Source organism: Schistocerca nitens, chromosome 9 (assembly GCF_023898315.1).
Source record: "Schistocerca nitens isolate TAMUIC-IGC-003100 chromosome 9, iqSchNite1.1, whole genome shotgun sequence".
NCBI lineage: Eukaryota > Metazoa > Arthropoda > Insecta > Orthoptera > Acrididae > Schistocerca > Schistocerca nitens.
In genome coordinates, this window is record NC_064622.1 from 470,449,221 (window position 1) to 470,467,816 (window position 18,596).

Genomic DNA, 18,596 nt, shown 5'->3' on the forward strand with positions numbered 1-18,596 from the left:
TCGCCCAACGACTCAGTGTGCTTTTGTTCACTGCCAGGTCTCTGTAGACATTCTGAAAGTGCCTTTGAATATCAGTGATGCTCTGGTTTTAAGTCAAACGAAACTCAATGGCAGGTCTCTGCCATTTTAATGGTTACGTATAGCGCCGCGACCTATCGGGACTTGCTGAAACTATAGGGCCTGAAGCGGGACAGTTCCATTTGTCTCACATCAAAATCCGCATCTTTTCAACACAAATCGGGAGAGAAACGGGTGTCGCCAATGTAAACATTACTGCGACTACCAACTCTCTTTTATGATTGATGTTTTACCCAAAAGTGATTGTATTTTACATCATAGTATCTGGCTGTGTCACAAGACCAGAGTGTTGTTATAGTAGCTGGGGAGCACTATAGTGTCTAGGGAAGCAATTGATCCTGATCCAAAATCAACGGAAAAATCTTGCATGCTACTGGGCCATAGTTCGACGTCTAGAAACCACTGGCCCGTAACTTGAAGGAACCACAAAACCTCTGCATAGACGTCTGGTACCCCTCATCTCGTGGAATCCAAGACATGCAGAATCGCTGCTGTACAGTGTTCCAGGAACGAAGGAGCGACACATTATTAGGCTGATTCTTATAATATTCTGTATTGTAAATGTATATAGGGTGAGGCCAGACACACAGGATGCGATGAGCCCACAAGGTGCATTGTGTACCTTCTCAGATACGGTTTACTCGCTGAGCTCGTTCAAGATTGTAACTAGTCTCTTAATCGTGATAGTCTATGATGATCTCTCACAGGAGACGCGTTCCCCCTGAGGCTGAGGCGCTGCGCTGCGGCGCGGCCCGGCATGCAGGGAGTGTGGGCGGCTGGGCAGGCGGCGGCGCGCCTCTGCCGCGGCCTGTGCTTCGTGGCGCTCTGGTACGGCAGCATCTGTGCCGGATTCCTCTTCATCTTCTGCCCGCTGCTGCCGCTCGCCCTCCTGCACCAGAAGCTCTACCGCACCATCACCGACGTCGTCTTCTCCATGTGGGAGCTCTACCCGACGGTAAGTGACCAGCACAACTCTCGAATCACAACTGCGGGAAATGGTCCCCAGAGGGTAAGTAGCAAGAAAGGTCATGTGGACGTACGACAGGAAATGCAAAGGTACACCCCCTTGGGTGTATTGTATATTGAACCGAGGACCTAGAAACGACGCAGAGACTTCGTCCCGCCGTTTCCCTCAGTGGTATACAGCACCACAAGAGGGCACAGCAGTCCACCCACCCCACCGCCGCCCCACACTGAACGCAGGGTTATTGTGCGGTTCCGCACCCAGTGGACCCGCCCGGGAACGTCTCATACCAGGCGAGTGTAACCCCAAATGTTTGCATGGTACAGTAATTATGGTGTATAGGTTAAAAACTGTCTTGGTTGCAATTTTAGTTTTTTTATTTTTCAACTACGCGTTTTGCCTTATTTAGGCATCTTCAGGTTATCTTAATTGGGTATTTCTTAGAAGGATCCTTTAGATCCTAAGAAATACCAAATTAAGATAACCTGAAGATGCCTAGATAAGGCGAAACGCGTAGTTGAAAAATAAAAAAAAATTGCAACCAAGACTGTTTTTAACTAATACTGTTAAGCACTGGTTTTCTGTATGCCACATATGGATTGGAAGAATTTCTAATTATGGTGTACACGTATGTGGTCACACTGTTTGAGTAGCAGTCGCCGACATAGTGTAACTGAGGCAGAATAAGGGGAACCAGCCCGCATTCGCCGAGATAGATGGGAAACCGCCTAGACGGCACACCCGGACCTCGATACTAATCTGCCGGGCACGCCTTCACACACGGGAAGCAGCGCGTTAGACCGCGCGGCTATCCGGGCGAGCACCCCCCCTCCCCCCCTTCCCTTGCAGGTTGAAATAAAAGATCTATGACAGTGGAGGTTTCGACCTTCACAACATCCACATGTAGGCTACAGAGGATCGTCTCGGTACGGTGGTAGCGAACCGTGGGCACCGGTTTAGCGCCTGTGTGTCAGTTGGGATTATCGGGAACCACCTTGTGGCGCCAGCCGCCTTCCACTACTAGTCACGTGCAAGGCGTATCTGTTCTTCGTACAGGTGACCCAGCAGCTCTTGCTGGAAGAAGTGTCTTCCTCGGTAATCGGGGTAATGTGGTTCAAATGACTCTGAGCACTGTGGGACTTAAAATCTTAAACCTAACCTAAGGACATTACACATCCATGCCCGAGGCAGGATTCAAACCTGCGATCGTAGCGGTCGCGCAGTTCCAGACTGAAGCGCCTAGAACCGCTCCGCCAAACCGGCCGCCAAGGGTAACGTGGTTACTACGTGACGGTGCTACAGCTCACTTCCTCATTTCTCTGCGGAGGCATCTCGACAGCATCTATCCTGGGTGATGGATCGGACGAGGTGATCCACTTGCATGTACCACCTGGTCGCTAGACATCAACCCTTAAAATGTCAGCCTGCTCGGGCACCTGAAACAAGTTGCGTTTGGAGAGCCTACTCCAAATATGCAGGCACAGATGCAGTGCGTTTACGCAGCCCGTGACTCCGCTCGGTTGCAGGCTAACGCTTTCGAAGGTGGGCGTCAGTTGCTGCTGCGTGTTGTCCGTGCATGCTTAGAGGCCCATCGAGGTCACTTGGAACAGCTTGTCTAATGGTGATCTCCTTACATAACGTCATTGCATTGTATAGGCGCCGTGACTTAGTAATACGTCGTGGTATAACCATGCATTTCTGGCCATATGTTTCCATGACTTTTTTGGTACTTCTGATCTCAGGTATCATTTCCTCCACTTTGTCCCCTTTTAGCAAAGTCACCCTGAATATAGGACCCATGTATAAGGACATTTTCTCCCTACCGTGCCTCCATCGTTTCTAACAAGATATTGTTTTATCGCTGGTATCAATAAGTCTATATCTCGAGTCACAAATAAAGAATGTAATCAAACACTAGGTTATTTTCCTATGTTAAAAATGTTAACGGATTATTTTTAGTCTCGTTGATTACAACATTTAAATACCATTTACTGTCAATGTTCTCACAAAATATATGTTATTTTTATGTATTTAAAGCTTAAAAATCATTAAATATCAGAATCTGGTCACGTTATCGAAAACGCCCTGCTATTGGCTCATGCTCGGGTGATGTCACAGGCTAGGAGTAAGTCAAAACTATGTCTGTTATAGGAGCGTTAGCCGAAGTCACGAGGTTTTTGAGTACTTTTTCTTAAAACAGTTTAACTATTTAGTAATGGGAAACGCTGTTACAACTTTTAAGTAACAATAGAAAGGAATTTTGTGAACACTGATAGCGGAAGACATGCGAAAGTTTATGCGTTTATGCTCTAGCCATTTAGACCGGTGATATGTGCAACGACGGACGTTCTTCAACATCATTTAACTCGCTCACAACTAAGGACTTGTAGAACTTTGCAAATGGGACCGTATATAAAACTAGATTGTAGACTATCAGTTATGAGGTACGACCCAAAGCACAATAAAATTATTCTACAAAACTTAGCGCTGATTTCACTTGTAGAACACACGCAGCAGAGAACCTAGCAGGCGTTCGGTGGCGCAACGGATAACGCATCCGACTGCAGAGAAACAGGTCACACATTAGAATCCAAGGAGGGTCATATGTTTTTAAAGGTTTTACGTGAAATACGAAAATAGCGGCACGAACTGATAGTAGCAGTTCTTTCGATTGTGGGATATATTATACGTGGCTCCACATTAGTCCTAGTCTGAGAAATGGACAACAGAGGATAAACGCATTTACTTTGCGAAGAAACAATTTACTTTTCTGGAAAGCATTGCTGCTAGTGAAACTAGTAGGACTATGAGGTCATACGGAGGGATATGAAGCGTGTCTAACATGCAGGTGATGCAAACGTAAGGGCTGCCGGCCGGTGTGGCCGTGCGGTTCTAGGCGCTTCAGTTTGCAACCGCGTGACCGCTACGGCCGCAGGTTCTAATCCTGCCTCGGACATGGATGTGTGTGATGTCCTTAGGTTAGTTAGGTTTAAGTAGTTCTAGGGGACTGATGACCACAGATGTTAAGTCCCATAGTGCTCAGACCCATTTCAAACGTAACGGCTGAGATGTTTGGGAGTGTGAACTAAGGTTGGCATCTGAAGCAGACTTACTTCATTTTTTTGTAAGATGTTGAAACTGCAAAAGTTTAAACAGTAAGGATCCTAGCTAGACAATACTAAGATAAAAACAGTGCTTCTCATAAAGTAAAAAGTGTGTGGTCACATTAACTAGAAAATATCTTTTTGAACGTAAAGTATGGAAACAGCGGCTGCAAATGTAAGCGCATGTAAACAGCAAGGAAAATACAATAATATTCTGTTTTTGATCGGCATGATGAAGTTTTGTGATTGTGATTTGGTTAGCACCATGAGAGGACTGTCGAGTCGTCTTAGAAATAAGTCAAAATGTTATTTCGGGTTAGATTCGAACCAGCGATCTGTGGACTCCAACTCGTAAAATTCGACTGTCTACCGCTCTAACAATTGACCAATTGAACAACTGACGTGTTGTTGTCTAAAACGACAATGTTCACAGGGAGCATAATTTCGATGAATGACACCACCTTTCTGTGTAACAGTGGGAGTACTATCTCGGAGGCAAGTTAATGTTAGCTTCTGAGTGCAACAACTTGTTAATTAAGTTAGTAAACTTGTGCGTCGAGGTGGTGGCAATTTTCCGGTACAGTGCAGCCACATTCTGTTCATCGCTCAAAAACTACTTTTCGGAAGTTTTTATAGATGTATTTGTACAATACGGTAGCACACATCATTTGTAATCTATTTTCTGAAACGTGAATTCCAAAAGAAGACATCACTATGGATTAGCATTACTACAGTAGAAGCTATCCAGTGACGTCACAGGCATCACATCAGTCGAATAGGTCGTTTTAGCGGACTATCAAATTACTTGAATTTCATTTCCGTTTTTATGTAAGAGTACTGCATAAATGGACATAATAAATCATTTAAAACAGTTTCCAGAAAAGAGTAAATACCCTATCATAAGCCGGCCGAAGTGGCCGCGCGGTTCTGGCGCTGCAGTCTGGAACCGCGAGACCGCTACGGTCGCAGGTTCGAATCCTGCCTCGGGCATGGATGTGTGTGATGTCCTTAGGTTAGTTAGGTTTAACTAGTTCTAAGTTCTAGGGGACTCATGACCTCAGCAGTTGAGTCCCATAGTGCTCAGAGCCATTTTTTTTGAACCCTATTATAAAATCACTAGCTTAAAAGTGGTACTTTTTCCATTTACTTTCCTCATTTGAAAGAAATGTGTATCTGGCGTTTCGCTTTCTAGTGCAAAGACGAATAAGTTTCGAGGTTGTCCAATACGTAAACACAGTACATGCAATTATCCGTCCGCAGCTCGTGGTCGTGCGGTAGCGTTCTCGCTTCCCACGCCCGGGTTCCCGGGTTCGATTCCCGGCGGGGTCAGGGATTTTCTCTGCCTCGTGATGACTGGGTGTTGTGTGCTGTCCTTAGGTTAGTTAGGGTTAGTTAGGTTTAAGTAGTTCTAAGTTCTAGGGGACTGATGACCATAGATGTTAAGTCCCATAGTGCTCAGAGCCATTTGAACCAGTCGTAAACCAGGCAATCTACTTTCCAGCGAAAAGCGGTTGCCTGTGCAAGTGAAAATTCCTCGAGACTGGGACGCACGATGTGTTGTCGACTTTGCAGACTTAGTGTCGAGACACTCTCGCCCCTCCCCCCCTTCCCGGTAGGAACCGAAAGGGCGAAACTTACACAACGTGATCAAAAGTATCCGGACACCTGGCTGAAAAAGACTTACAAGTTGGTGGCGCCCTCCATCGGTAATGCTGGAATTCAGTATTTCAGGATGGTGTTGGCTCACTCTTAGCCTTCGTGACAGCTTCCACTGTCGCAGGGTTACCTTCAGTCAGGTTTTTTAAGGCCTATCCACTGTGCCAACGTATAACTAAACGTGTGGGGGTTGCGATGGGGAGGTTCCCTTGTCAGTACTGCCACGCGGCCGTCTGGATCCGTGTCTTCTTGTGGCCGTACATACGTGTGACCACCGCTGCCGGCAGTCCTGTATAGTGGCTACAGTCCTGGCAAGTCTTTCTGCAACATGCAGCTTCTCGTAGCCCTATTACACGACAGAAAGCTCAGTGAAGTGTTCATAATGCCGTCTTTCTCGCCTTAGAGACGTTCTTGAGTGAAGTCAGCTCACCACGTCCAGCCTCAAAGGTAACTAACGCACACGACCGTTACAGCGTATATTTAAAGCAAACCCGATTTACGTTCTCATAGTTTCTCTACTAGCTGCACTGTTGCGCGACTGGCGCGAAATTCAATAGACATCATTTTTCAGACGTAGAAACACGCCTACTAACTTCCGTTTACATCATCTTTGAGACGTAGAAACACGCCTACTAACTTTCGTTCACATCGCATAACTCGTTCTTGGTGTTGCGATTATTTTTTTTCCGTCGCTGTATTTGGCGTCTGTGTCCACGTCAACGTTGGCTGCCTCGTCCCGTGTGAGGATAGCCTTAAGCCGTCGGCACACGGACCGTGCATCCGAACGTTGAGCGTGCCGAGTTTCTGACGTCATAGCGTGGAATAGCACGTCCGGGAGTCTTTCCGAACGTGCATAGCAATATCTAGCATGTCAGATATTCTGAGCGTGCGTCTGACCGTTGACCAATTAGATGGCACAACGCCACCTACGTTACATGCACGCCATCTCCCTTCAGCATAAAGTTGTAAGGCACCATATTGGCATTCATTTCAAGCTTATACGTATATATATGCCATTTCTGAGCACCAGCAAATTGAGAACCACTGGAAAACCCGTTGTTAATTGTGTGATCCGTTGCAATAAAATAATGACAAACATCATATTCGTGGCAAAATAATTATTGTAACTTGCATATTATGAGAGTACTCTATTTGAAGGCAGCAATACACTGAGGATCCATCCAAAACGCATTGTTCTTGGTATAATTTGCTATAATTAAATTTCAGTTAGTAACATAGCTACGATTAAAGCTTTCAGCAAGTGTTAAGAGCCTAGGAATGGCGACAAATTTCATGATGTTGGTGTAGCATGTTGAGTAGCGTCACTTTTGTGTATAATGACAATGTTCGGGCGGTGGTTCGCGACTCACCAGTAGGAAACTTTTTTTTACTAACATTTGCGTTTTTATTAGGTTCTGATACTTTGTTATTAGTTTAATATAAGTATATAGCATAATTTTTGATGTTATGTAAATATAAGTTCACATTTCTTTGGGTGTTCGATTAGCTTGATCTACACGACAGCTTGCGCTACTTGTATAAAGATATTTTGCTCCTTTTTCTTTTACGCTTCGTAATTCACATGTTGCTAAGACTCTGCAACTGGGTAGGAACAGTGATCGAGAAAGACTGACCTTGGGGTTTTATTAAAATGTGGGAATGATGAAATAATGGTTAAGGTACGAGCATAGTTAAGCTGTTGTTAGCATCCCACTTAGTAAATGAATCGACTTCATTTAGTCCCCGTACGATGGACGTAGAAGAATTATGGGCAAATTTTAAACATATTGTAAATCACGCATTGGGCAAGTATGTGCCGAAAAAGTGGGTTACGGACGGAAAAGACCCACCGTGGTTTAACAGCGCAATTCGGAGAATGCTCAGGAAGCAAAGGCAGTTGTACGCGCGGTACAAGAAAGATCGGGAGAATGAGGACAGGCAAATGTTAGCAGAGATTCGTGCTGCTGTAAAAAGAGCGATGCGCCAAGCATTCAACCACTACCACCGTCATACCTTACCAAAAGATCTTGCTGGAAACCCAAGGAAATTCTGGTCTTACGTAAAATCGGTAAGCGTGTCGAAGCCTTCCATCCAGTCACTCACTGATCAGTCTGGCCTGGGAACGGAAGAGACCAAACGAAAGCTGAAATTTAAAATTTAGCATTTGAGAAATCTTTCACGCAGGAGGATCGTACAAACATGTCGCCGTTTGACTCTGGTACAGATTCCCGCGTGCAGGTTGTGAAGCAGCTGAATGGGTTGAAAATAAACAAATCGCCAGGTCCTGATGGGATTCCAATTCGGTTTTACAGAGAGTACTCTACTGCACTGGCTCCTTACTTAGCTTGCATTTATCGCGAATCTCTTGCCCAACGTAAAGCCCTGAGCGACTGGAAAAAAGCGCAGGTGACGCCTGTATATAAGAAGGGTAGAAGGACGGTTCCTCAAAATTACTGACCAATATCCTTAACATCGGTTTGTTGCAGAATTCTCGAACATATTCTCAGTTCGAATATAATGAATTTCCTTGAGACAGAAATGTTGCTGTCCATGCATCAGCACGGCTTTAGAAAGCATCGCTCCTGCGAAACGCAACTCGCCCTTTTTTCACATGATATCTTGCGAACCATGGATGAAGGGTATCAGACGGATGCCATATTCCTTGACTTCTGGAAAGCGTTTGACTCGGTGCCTCACTGCAGACTCCTAACTAAGGTACGAGCATATGGGATTGGTTCCCAAGTATGTAAGTGGCTCGAAGACTTCTTAAGTAACAGAACGCAGTACGTTGTCCTCGATGGTGAGTGTTCATCGGAGGTGAGGGTATCATCTGGAGTGCCCCAGGGAAGTGTGGTAGGACCGCTGTTGTTTTCTATCTACATAAATATTTTGGATAGGGTGGATAGCAATGTGCGGCTGTTTGCTGATGATGCTGTGGTGTACGGGAAGATGTCGTCGTTGAGCGACTGCAGGAGGATACAAGAGGACTTGGACAGGATTTGTGATTGGTGTGAAGAATGGCAGCTAACGCTTAATATAGATAAATGTAAATTAATGCAGATGAATAGGAAAAAGAATCCTGTAATGTTTGAATACTCCATTAGTAGTGTAGCGCTTGACACAGTCACGTCGATTAAATATTTGGGCGTAACATTGCAGAGCGATATGAAGTGGGACAAGCATGTAATGGCAGTTGTGGGGAATGCGGATAGTCGTCTTCGGTTCATTGGTAGAATTTTGGGAAGATGTGGTTCAACTGTAAAGGAGACCGCTTATAAAACACTAATACGACCTATTCTTCAGTACTGCTCGAGCGTTTGGGATGTCTTATCAGTTCGGATTGAGGGAGGACATAGAAGCAATTCAGAGGCGGGCTGCTATATTTGTTGCTGGTAGGTTTGATCATCACGCGAGTGTTACGGAAATGCTTCAGGAACTCGGGTGGGAGTCTCTGGAGGAAAGGAGGCGTTCTTTTCGTGAATCGCTAGTGAGGAAATTTAGAGAACCAGCATTTGAGGCAGACTGCAGTACAATTTTACTGCCGCCATCTTATATTTCGCGGAAAGACCACAAAGATAAGATAAGAGAGATTAGGGGCTCGTACAGAGGCATATAGGCAGTCATTATTCCCTCGTTCTGTTTGGGAGTGGAACAGGGAGAGAAGATGCTAGTTGTGGTACGAGGTACCCTCCGCCACGCACCGTGTGGTGGATTGCGGAGTATGTATGTAGATGTAGATCTTATGTGAAGAAGTATTGCAAATTTGTATCGCACTGTTTTTAATGGAACTATTGTAAGCCTGTGTCCTTATTGATTGGACATGGTACTTTCCTTTTCTTGGACAATGGAGGAAATGAGCGTTTTAATAAAGCTAACGTGGGAGTTTTACGCGCGCCCGTTTAGTAAACAGTGTGATTTACAAACTGAAAACATCTCACAACTGCCTCTGGAGTGCGTTGCGATCGCGTATACCACGTTGGGGCCCACGCACCGTACGCACAAGTCGCATCGCTCCTGAGCGTTCGGCAGCACGTTCAGCTTGGCACGCTCAACGTTGACGTTCGACAGCACGGTCCGTGTACCGACGGCTCTAGGCGTACTGGCCGCGCCGCGGACGCCGCTCCACGCTCAGCGCCCCTGAGACGGCAGTGCGCGAATGTCAGCGATCTGCTGGAGGGCGACGCCAGAATTAACCCTGCGCCGTACTGTAGGGGGTGGCTGCCGCTGACCGTCCACGCCTCACTCTGGTGTTACTTTATGTCGCCTGCGCACATGAGCCCACCCTGGCGCACGTGCTCCATTTACGCCTGCCGCCGATCGGCCAGTCGACGCCTACATCTTATCGTGAACCTCCCCTCAGTTAGTCTGAAAAAAAAAAGAAACTTACCACTTTCTTCATGTTCACTTTATTAGCTGTAATAACACTAAGTCAGTGCAGCCATTTTAAGCGATGAGGAGGACCGAAATAATAATTAAAATTAAATGCACTCATCCGGTCCTTGCAGCTTCTCGTCGATAATAAGGCTCGCTGAAAACGGGGCTCGCTGAAAGCAATACTTTTTTTCCACGCGTTAGGGGCAGGTATGTTTACGTTTGCCATTAGGACACTGTATGATTAAATTTATCCATTTATTTTCTTCATGTCTCATTTTAGTTTGATATTCAAACCAATTTCCAATCTGGTACAACTAACTTTTTTGAACACACGTATCGTAACAACTTCTCCATGTCTACTACGGGTCTCCACTCCGTGACAATTACTGATTCCAATCAGTACAAAATAATAGAAGCAGGATTTTACAAACATCGTTCATTTACATCTAAATAAACTTCCTAGCAGATTAAAACTGTGTGCCGGACCGAGACTCGAACTCGGGACCTTTGCCTTTCGCGGGCAAGCGCTCTACCGACTGAGCTACCCAAGCACGACTCACGCTCTCTCCTCACAGCTTTAATTCCGCCAGTACCTCGTCTCCTACCTTCCAAACTTCACAGAAGCTCTCCTGCGAAACATGCAGAACTAGCACTCCTGAAAGAAAGGATATTGCGGAGACATGGTTTAGCCACAGCCTAGGGGATGTTTCTAACATCCCTGAAATGGACTCGCCTGCACGAAGTCTTTACTTGAATCGTATGTTTTGGAACGCCGACTTCGTGCCAGATCTCACCGACTGACATCGATACTTCTCTTCAGTGCAGCACTCCATTCCCCAAGAAACCCTCCAGCACCTGATTGAACGTATGCGTGCGAGAGTGGAAGCTGTCATCAAGGCTAAGGGTGGGCCAACACCATACTGAATGCCAGCATTACCGAAGGAGGGGGCCACGAACTTGTAAGTCATTTTCAGCCAGGTGTCCGGATACTTTTGATCACATAGTGTACATAAACACTCTGTAAGATTCAGTCTCTTACAGCTCTTGCCTACGCAGCTACATCCACGTATCAGTAGTGATGTGTGATGTCCCCCCCCCCCCTTCCCCAAATGCACAGCGTTGCGCAGACAGGACTGTGGATCTCTGTATCTATGAATCATGCTATTGAAAGAGCTATACATTACGCAACGTGCGAGGTACGCCTACGTTTGATAGTTTTTAGAGTTCTGTTTTTCAATTACTACAAACGGAACCGAACACTTTCCTGCCTGTCCGTCTGTTAAGGACCGCTTTTTCTCCGGAACAGGTACAGGTACTGTTGAAATTGATGTAAAATACATGGTCCCCTGGTGGCGCAAAAATTTTAAGCTTCCAAATTAATACCATCGAAAGATACAGCCATTTATGTCACATATTTTGATAGCCGTAAACTCACTCATCGTAACCTACAGAATACTTCCCTTTAGCCTAGAATTACGAAACTTGGCAAGAAGCACGGTTTCACAATAAAAGTAAACGAAAAAAATACGAAAATTCTAAATTTTTAATAGTACTACATAAAAAATGTATGCCTTTTTTTTGTCTGTCAGTTAAGACCACCTTTCCGCAGGAAAGGGCAGCCTTATAAAGCTGAAATTGATATGTCAAATGCTTACGTTTATGGTTCTTTTCTGGCATAAAAAGGTTAAGCTTCTAAGTCAATTCAGTCCAAAGGTAGGCCATTTATGTCACATGTCTTTATATTCGCAAACTCACTCGTAGAAACCTACAAAATATAAGTTTGTACAGAACCTGTAGAGTACGAGTGCTGCTTGCATTTGTCCGGGTTTTTGCGTGATTTCTTTTCACTGATACAAATAATAGATGTTCCATTCCCTGCGTCACGCAGTCAGTGGTCCATTTTTTCTCTTTTTCGCTTTCTAAAGTGATCTATGTTCTTCCTCGGTTCAAGTTATCTGCATATCAAATCGGTTGGTATGAATATGCCACTCTACGCATCATAATGTCTCTCATCTTTTTCTCATTATCTCTATACGTTGCTGGCAGCGTAACTGTCATACAGGCATCTTCGGATGTACAGAGGCATGACGCCTGCAGTGCGCCTGCAGCGTCAACAGCCAACATCACAACAGTGCTCCAGAGATGCCTGACACACAGGGGACAATTTTCTGGAAGACAGACGGCCATACTCCGACTGTCCTCAAGGAGGCAACCTCAGCAGAGGTCGTGGGCCAAACGGACCTATTCTCTTCCACAAGACACGTGATTGAAAGTAGTCCCAGTAGCCTTTAGGCTAGCGCTCGGACAAGACCAGACAAGTTTGCGCGAGGTGAGTTCCCCGGGCAGGGGTCGATTCTGTAAGGATTCCGTCGTCAGCGTTCTCACTCAAGAGTGGCCTTCAGACGGTGCTGCCACCCACTTGTGACTAGGCGACACTGGGAGTTGCCAGCTGTAGACTTACAGTGACCTTCTCGCCAAAGGAGGCGGAGACTCTGCCATCCACGTCGCAGTAGATGTGATAAAGCAACTTGTTCGATCGTTGCTACCTGAGTACTGTTCGTACCGTCGGCAGATATATCACCATGAGTACAGGTTCTCTCAATTTACGTAACAGGGTTTCTCATGAGGTACGTCGTCTTCCTTCCAAGGTTTCCCATTTAAGTTTCGTGAACATTTGTGTATGAATTCCTCCGATGTTTGCTATTGTGCCTACTTGAAAAGGCATCCAAACATTGGAACAATATTCTCGAATTGGCTGGCCCATAGTTTTGTATATTTGCTTTAGAGATACACTTCATTTTCACAAAACCTATTCAAGAAATCCAAGTCTACCATACATCTTCCCGTGTACGGATTTTACATGGTAGTCCCTTTCCATATAACTTCCTATTGTTAGTATTCCCCTGAAATACCCACACGACGTTATGTGCTCAAGTTGTTCACCAGTAATGTTGCAATCAGTTACTGTTGGGTTCATCGCCTCTGTTACAGCCATTACCTTACATTTACCCACATGTAATAGAGCTGCCATTCATTAAACAAGCTGTAAATTTCGCCCAGTGCATTCTGCAGCTTGTCACAGTCGTCAAACGACGACCCTTTCCTGCGCACAACCTGTTTCTCCATTACCTTTTCACGACTTAACTACTGAACCATTAATGGTGAAATCTGGTACGGAGATAGTTTGAATGCCGACAAAGGATGTTTATTGATGTGAGGAATATTACGCGAATTATGGAAAAATATTTAGTTTTAAAAAATAATTTCTCTCCTGCTGTTGGACTTATCATTGTTGTGAAAATGCTTTTGTATCCTCTCGTTGTCACTGTAGGCTTGTACTATGGGAAGCAAGGAGAGGATGTTGTTTGGTGGCCGGAATCCTCATTCTACACTACTGGCCATTAAAATTGCTACACCAAGAAGAAATGCAGATGATAAACGGGTATTCATTGGACAAATATATTATACTACAACTGACATGTGATTACATTTTCACGCAATTTGGGTGCATAGATCCTGAGAAATGAGTACCCAGAAGAACCACCTCTGGCCGTAATAAAGGCCTTGATACGCCTGGGCATTGAGTCAAACAGAGCTTGGATGGCGTGTGCAGGTACAGCTGCCCATGCAGCTTCAACACAATACCACAGTTCATAAAGAGTAGTGACTGGCGTATTGTGACAAGCCAGTTGCTCGGCCACCATTGTCCACACATTTTGAATTGGTGAGAGATCTGGAGAATGTGCTGGCCAGGGCAGCAGTCGAACATTATCTGTATCCAGAAAGGCTCGTACAGGACCTGCAACATGCGGTCATGCATTATCCTGCTGAAATGTAGGGTTTCGCATGGATCGAATGAAGGGTAGAGCCACGGGTCGTAACACATCTGAAATGTAACGTCCACTGTTGAAAGTGCGTCAATGCGAACAAGAGGTGACAGAGACGTGTAACCAATGGTACCCCATACGATCACGCCGGGTGATACGCCAGTATGGCGATGACGAATACACGCTTCCAATGCGCGTCACCGCGACGCCGCCAAACACAGATGCGACCATCATGATGCTGTAAACAGAACCTGGATTCATCCGAAAAAATGACGTTTTGCCATTCGTACACACAGGTTCGTCATTGAGTACACCTGATACTCCATGCTGCTGCAAACGTCGTCGAACTGTTCGTGCAGATGGTTGTTGTCTTGCAAAGGTCCCGACTGTTGACTCAGGGATTGAGACGTTACAGCCATGCGGATAAGATGCCTTTCATCTCGACTGCCAGTGATACGAGACCGTTGGGATCCAGCACGGGGTACCATATTACCCTCCTGAACCCACCGATTCCATATTCTGCTAACAGTCGTTGGATCTCAACCAACGCGAGCAGCAATGTCGTGATACGATAAACCGCAATCGCGATAGGCCACAATCCGACCTTTATCAAAGTCGGTATGCATTTCTCCTCCTTACACGAGGCATCACAACAACGGTTCACCAGGCAACGCTGGTCATCTGCTGTTTGTGTATGAGAAATCGGTTGGAAACTTTCCTCATGTCAGCACGTTGTAGGGTTCGCCACCGGCGCCAACCTTATGTGAATGCTCTGAAAAGCTAATCATTTGCATATTACAGCATCTTCTTCCCGTCGGTTAAATTTCGCGTCTGTAGGACTTCATCTTCGTGGTGTGGCAACACAAACTGCACGCATATATTGCCAGGGTTCTTTATTCATAAGAATGAGAAAGCTACTTAACTTGCGCTAGTCCGTGTGGTACAAGCTCTCAGTAATAGGCCACGTTAGCCTCACTGCTGATGAAGTCCTCTATGTAGGCTGCCCTGGTCGCCAGGTACTGAGGCTGAGCTCGCTGCGACTCGTGACTCGACTCGTTGACTCACTGGGTGACTGACTGGCTGGGTCCTCCGGTCCGCGGTGGCGATCTAAATACTGGCCGTCGAGGGGGGAAGGCGGCGCGCTGCTTTGTGTCTGTCGTTGGCCGCTCTCCTGACAGGCTCGCTTGCTGCGGTGCCTACGATCGATCTACAGGGAACCTCTTTGCCGCCTGCTGTTCTGGCGACATCTTACGCCAGCACATATTCTATACAACATGATTCAACCTAATGAATACAATGCTTATAAAGTCCCCCGCATGTTTAATCCATACTTCAGTGCTGTTATTCATCCGAAAGTAGCTGTCTGTTATTTTATAAAATAAAAATAAAAATTGACTCGTAGCACTAAAGTTATATACAGGGTGGTCCATTGGTCATGACCGGGCCAAATATCTCACGAAATAAGCGTCAAACGAAAAAATTGCAAAGAACGAAACTTGTCTAGCTTGAAGGAGAAAACCAGATGGCGCTATGGTTGGCCCGCTAGATGGCGCTGCCATAGGTCAAACGGATATCAACTGCGTTTTCTTAAATAGGAACCCCCATTTTTTATTACATATCCGTGTAGTACGTAAAGAAATATCAATGTTTTAGTTGCACCACCTGTTTCGCTTTGTGATAGATGGCGCTGTAATAGTCACAAACATATGGCTCACAATTTTAGACGAACATTTGGTAACAGGTAGGTTTTTTAAATTAAAATACAGAACGTAGGTACGTTTGAACATTTTATTTGGGTTGTTCCAATGTGATACATGTACCTTTGTGAACTTATCATTTCTAAGAACGCATGCTGTTACAGCGTGATTACCTCTAAATACCATATTAATGCAATAAATGCTCAAAATGATGTCCGTCAACCTCAATGCATTTGGCAATACCTGTAACGACATTCCTCTCAACAGCGAGTAGTTCGCCTTCCGTAATGTTCGCACATGCATTGGCAATGCTCTGACGCATGTTGTCAGGCGTTGTCGGTGGATCACGATAGCAAATATCCTTCAACTTTCCCCACAGAAAGAAATCCGGGGACGTCAGATCCGGTGAACGTGCGGGCCTTGGTATGGTGCTTCGACGACCAATCCACCTGTCATGAAATATTCTATTCAATACCGCTTCAACCGCACGCGAGCTATGTGCCGTACATCCATCATGTTAAAAGTACATCACCATTCTGTCATGCAGTGGAACATCTTGTAGTAACATCGATAGAACATTACTGCGTAGGATATTAGCATTCATTGCACCATTTCGATTGCCATCGATAAAATGGGGGCCAATTATCCTTCCTCCCATAATGCCTCACCATACATTAACCCGCCAAGGTCGCTGATGTTCCACTTGTCGCAGCCATCGCCGATTTTCCGTTGCCCAATAGTGCATATTATGCCGGTTTACTTTACTGCTGTTGGTGAATGACGCTTCATCGCTAAATAGAACGCGTGCAAAAAATCTGTCATCGTCCCGTAACTTTCCATGTGCCCAGTGACAGAGCTGTACACGACGTTCAAAGTATTCTCCATGCAATTCCTGGTGCATAGAAATATGGTACGGGCGCAATCGATGTTGATGTAGCATTCTCAACACCGACGTTTTCGAGATTCCCGATTCTCGCGCAGTTTGTCTGTTACTGATGTGCGGATTAGCCGCGACAGCAGCTAAAACACCTACTTGGGCATCATCATTTATTGCAGGTCGTTGTTGACGTTTCACATGTGCCTGAACACTTCCTGTTTGCCGGCCAGTGTGGCCGCGCGGTTCTAGGCGCTACGGTCTGGAGTTGCGCGACCGCTACGGTCGCAGGTTCGAATCCTGCCTCGGGCATGGATGTGTGTGATGTCCTTAGGTTAGTTAGGTTTAAGTAGTTCTAAGTTCTAGGGGACTGATGACCTCAGAAGTTAAGTCCCATAGTGCTCAGAGCCATTTGAACCATTTTTTCCTTAAATAACGTAACTATCCGGCGAACGGTCCAGACATTTGGATGATATCGTCCAGGATACGGAGCAGCATACATAGCACACGTCCGTTGGGCATTTTGATCAAAGTAGCTATACATCAACACGATATCGACCTTTCCCGCAATTGGTAAACGATCCATTTTAACACCGGTAATGTATCACGAAGCAAATACCGTCCGCACTGGCGGAATGTTACGTGATACCACGTAAATATACGTTTGTGACTTATTACAGCGCCATCCATCACAAGGCGAAACAACTGGTCCAACTAAAACATTCATATTTCTTTACGTACTACACGAATATGTAATAAAAAATGGGGGTTCCTATTTTTAAAAAAACGCAGTTGCTATCCGTTTGACCTATGGCAGCGCCATCTAGCGGGGCAACCATAGCGCCATCTGGTTTCCCCCTTCAAGCTAGACGAGTTTCGTTCTTTGTAGTTTTTTCGTTTGACGCTTATTTCGTGATATATTTGGCCTGGTCACGATCAATGGACCATCCAGTATAAAGAATCCCATAGCGATAGCTTTATTCTGAGGGAGATCATAGACAACTTTAAAAAGTTACAAAATAAAATAAAATAAATAAAAAGGACCCCTAATGGGGTGAAATGGGAATGGAACATTTTTTTTTTTACATTAGTGCACATATGCAATTTAAAAATTATTACATTCCTTGCATATTGTTAAAGTTGCGTAACGTGTAGCTACTTCAGTACGACAATGCATAGACGTGCGCTTGTGTCCACGTCCCACTGCCTGTGCCGCCGCGTCGTGCGTCGGGGCAGGTGGGAAGGGGGGCGTGGTGCACATCACGGAGTGCACTTCCCCTACCGGGCAGACGTACTCACCATCACTCGTTATAACAAAAGTAGTGATACGTGAGTGGAGCTATGGTTAACATCTAGGTTGTTTATAAACGTCGAAAACCGTAGATGTCATATCATCCTTAGTCGTTTAATGAACGAAGTAAGAGCATATGGACTATCAGACCAATTGTGTGATTGGATTGAAGAGTTTCTAGATAACAGAACGCAGCATGTCATTCTCAATGGAGAGAACTCTTCTGAAGTAAGAGTGATTTGAGGTGCACCGCAGGGGGAGTGTCACAGGACCGTTGCTATTCATAATATACGTGAATGACCTTGTGGATGACATCGAAAGTTCACTGAGGCTTTTTGCGGATGATGCTGTAGTATATCGAGAGGTTGTAACAATGGAAAATTGTACTGAAATGCAGGAGGATCTGCAACGAATTGACGCATGGCGCAGGGAATGGTAATTGAATCTCAATGTAGACAAGTGTAATGTGCTGCGAATACATAGAAAGAAAGATCCTTTATCATTTAGCTACAATATAGCAGGTCAGCAATTGGAAGCAGTTAATTCCATAAATTATCTGGGAGAATGCATTAGGAGTGATTTAAAATGGAATGACCATATAAAATTAATCGTCGGTAAAGCATATTCCAGACTCAGATTCATTGGAAGAATCCTGAGGAAATGCAGTCCGAAAACAAAGGAGATAGGTTACAGTACACTCGTTGGCCCACTGCTTGAATACTGCTCACTGG

The 18,596-nt window shown here is 45.3% G+C and overlaps 1 protein-coding gene across 1 annotated transcript in view; it reads left to right on the plus strand.

Moving 5' to 3' along the window:
* Positions 1–830: 830 nt before the first annotated feature.
* LOC126203392 (lysocardiolipin acyltransferase 1-like) overlaps positions 831–18,596 on the plus strand; it is a 113,688-nt gene continuing 95,922 nt past the window's right edge. Inside the window, exon 1 of the mRNA XM_049937698.1 lies at positions 831–1,033. Within this exon, the coding sequence (XP_049793655.1) occupies positions 836–1,033 (198 nt within the window). The 5' untranslated portion in view covers positions 831–835. The remainder of the gene's footprint in view (positions 1,034–18,596) is intronic.